The sequence below is a fragment of the Uloborus diversus genome, chromosome 1 (genome assembly GCF_026930045.1).
Source record: "Uloborus diversus isolate 005 chromosome 1, Udiv.v.3.1, whole genome shotgun sequence".
Taxonomy (NCBI): Eukaryota; Metazoa; Arthropoda; class Arachnida; order Araneae; family Uloboridae; genus Uloborus; species Uloborus diversus.
In genome coordinates this window covers 110,755,344-110,757,894 of record NC_072731.1, presented here as the reverse complement: position 1 = coordinate 110,757,894, position 2,551 = coordinate 110,755,344, and the positions used below count along the sequence as shown (strand labels likewise).

The 2,551-nt window shown below is 43.3% G+C and overlaps 1 protein-coding gene across 1 annotated transcript; it reads right to left on the bottom strand.

Moving 5' to 3' along the window:
- Positions 1-548: 548 nt before the first annotated feature.
- On the bottom strand, positions 549-2,205 carry LOC129234381 (uncharacterized). The gene is made up of 2 exons (XM_054868376.1): positions 1,310-2,205; positions 549-558 (listed from the first exon to the last, which is right to left on the bottom strand). Exons 1-2 carry the CDS (start codon positions 2,203-2,205, stop codon positions 549-551), a joined length of 906 nt encoding a protein of 301 aa, XP_054724351.1.
- Positions 2,206-2,551: the final 346 nt, after the last annotated feature.

The window sequence follows — 2,551 nt, the reverse complement described above, 5'->3', positions numbered from 1 at the left end:
GTATTTCATAATGCGTAACGTTTACATGATATTCCTACACGCGATAACAGTATACCATACAGAACCGAGTCCTCGGTGTTTCTCGACTAGTCTGTAATACCCTTCTCTCCTCTATGGTAAAATTATTTGTAGAGATTTACTTGCTACAACGAGATCTTAATTATGCCAAATGTATATAACGCGATTGAGTATCGTATCTCACAGAGCTGGAGCGAAGAACACTTCGGCCGCAACATGGGATTTCTCGGAAGGGGGAGTGTGGGGGGTAAGTATCGGCTTCATTATTGGTTACTAAATATTTGCTATATGAAGTATTTTCATTTAGCGCATCTGAAGGCGGAAGTTTCGACATCGTACGAAACTAAACTTGACTTTCTGAAAATCTTTTAAAAGGAAAAATGATTTCGGTTCTCTCAGTTTTATGTTTGGGTTCAAATCGTGGAGGTGACTGATGCCCCCACCTCCAAAGGGTCTGTCAGTTATCATCGTTCTGTGTTATGGACAATATTAATCTACCTATTATGTACCCTTTAACAAATGACCAGCCACTACGTGGCACTGTAAAGAGCAAATAAGGAAAAATCAAAGTACTATATTTGCAAAAAACAAAAACAGTTTATTAAGAACAAATCATATGCTGCATGTGGTTGATTAAACTGGTGGACACAAGAATGGTGTTACAATTTCTCAAGCGAGATATTTCACATAATTCAACTAAGCATATTTATTGTTCTGACAAAATTGTTCCAAGGTTACTGACTCAGCTGTGAATGAATTCAATGCACAAAATTCACAAAAAAAAAAAGTTTTTACTTCTTCACAATGCTTTAGTTCGTGCATGAAAGTATCAAATGAAGCATCAATGACGATGAAAACTTGAGATTCATTAGTGAAAGTTGAGTTTCTTCTCGGATTGTTGTTCGGCTTGAACAAACGACATTGAAACAGCATTCTAGCTCATAATATACCTCAGTGCGGACTGCGGAGTGCACATTGAAAAGTAGAAAATTTTCACTGGTGACTTTTTGCAGTTACCAATGCGCTGAATCCAGCTTTAGTGTTAGTTCGAAAAAGCTGATGGAGAGGAATGAAACGGCTAATTTTGATGAATGATGGTAAAATCTAGGAGGAATGGATTCTAACGAAAGACTACGCTCTCAGAGGCAGTGGTTCCGGAGGGTGCTGTATGTGTGCAGTGAAAGAATGACCTCTGATGGGCTCGGGTTGGATCACATGAAAGTTCTGATGTTGATTCCGGGAGGGTTGTTGCGCGAAAAAGGACGCGCCAGGTGTTTCTTTCGGTGCTGACTGAAACTGGACGAAAGAAGGACGTGACTGGATGAAAGCTGGACGCGTCTCAGTTGTCTTCCCGAAAGCAGAAGGGGTCTGCTGGGTGCGACTGAATACAGAGTTGCCGAACGGTGTCTGAGGTTGGGTGTTGAAAATTGATTGAGACTGATCGAAGGTGGACTGAGGAGTCTGACTAGATGGAAATGATGGCGGTTGACTGAACACTTGCTGTTGCGTCTGATGCTGCTTTTTGCTTGAAGTGAACATGTTGAACTGTCCCTGAGCAGTGCTGTCTTGGAAGTCCTGATGGTGAGACTGTAGATCCTGGTTAGGTCTGAACGTGTGCTGCTGCTCATTGGGTAGAATTTGTGTTGAAGTGAACGTGTTGAACGCCTGCTGACTACCTTGCTGTTTCTGGGGAGAGAGTGGAGTCTGGTTCGACGATGGTTGACTAAATGCCTGCTGTTGCGCTTGAGATTGCTTTTTTGTTGAACTGAAGGTGTTGAACGATCCAGTACTGTCTTGGCCCGTGGATCCTTGTTGTTTAAAACTCTGCTTCACTTTCGGCGCTTCATTTGCTTTCTTTGGATTGGGCTTTTCAGAAGATGAGAAAGGACGAGATTTCGTTTCGTAGGAGTGGCGAAGGGGAGTGACATTCAGTTGAACGCCAGCCGGATTCCGGCTCTCGATGCCGGGCTCGTTCGTCCGGATCTGTGCCCGGTACCCGTTCTCGTCTGCAACGTACTCGACGAACCTCTCGGTTCCGAAGGCGTCCCTGTATCCGTACGACCCTTTGATCGTACCTTTGCCGTCACTGCTCTCCTTGCGGAACAGGGTAGTTCCGTTCTCGTCCTGGTTGTTGTATTCAAAAGCGTAGGGAGAGGGTGGGCCCTGCTCAGGGTGAGAAGAAAACATTTAGCATATTGTACAATTACGTCAAAAAACAAAGAAAGTAAACAAAGTTGAGATCCAACAGAGCCTGGACGACAAAGATAGGTTGTCGTCCATTCTTAGATGACATTTTGGGCATAGTAAAAAAAAAATTTTTTTTCTTTTGAATTTTGACATCTTGAATTCAAATTATGTGTTTCACAATCACGAGTGTGTGGGTATGTTTGTGTGTGTATGTGTGTGTGTTTGTGTTTGTGTGCAGGCATGTGTGTAGGTGTGTGTATATATATGTATGTATGCGTGTGTGTGTGTCGAATATGGACGCTCGCTAGAGGAGCAGCATCGGGAGGTCGATCGACTGTGGTACTGC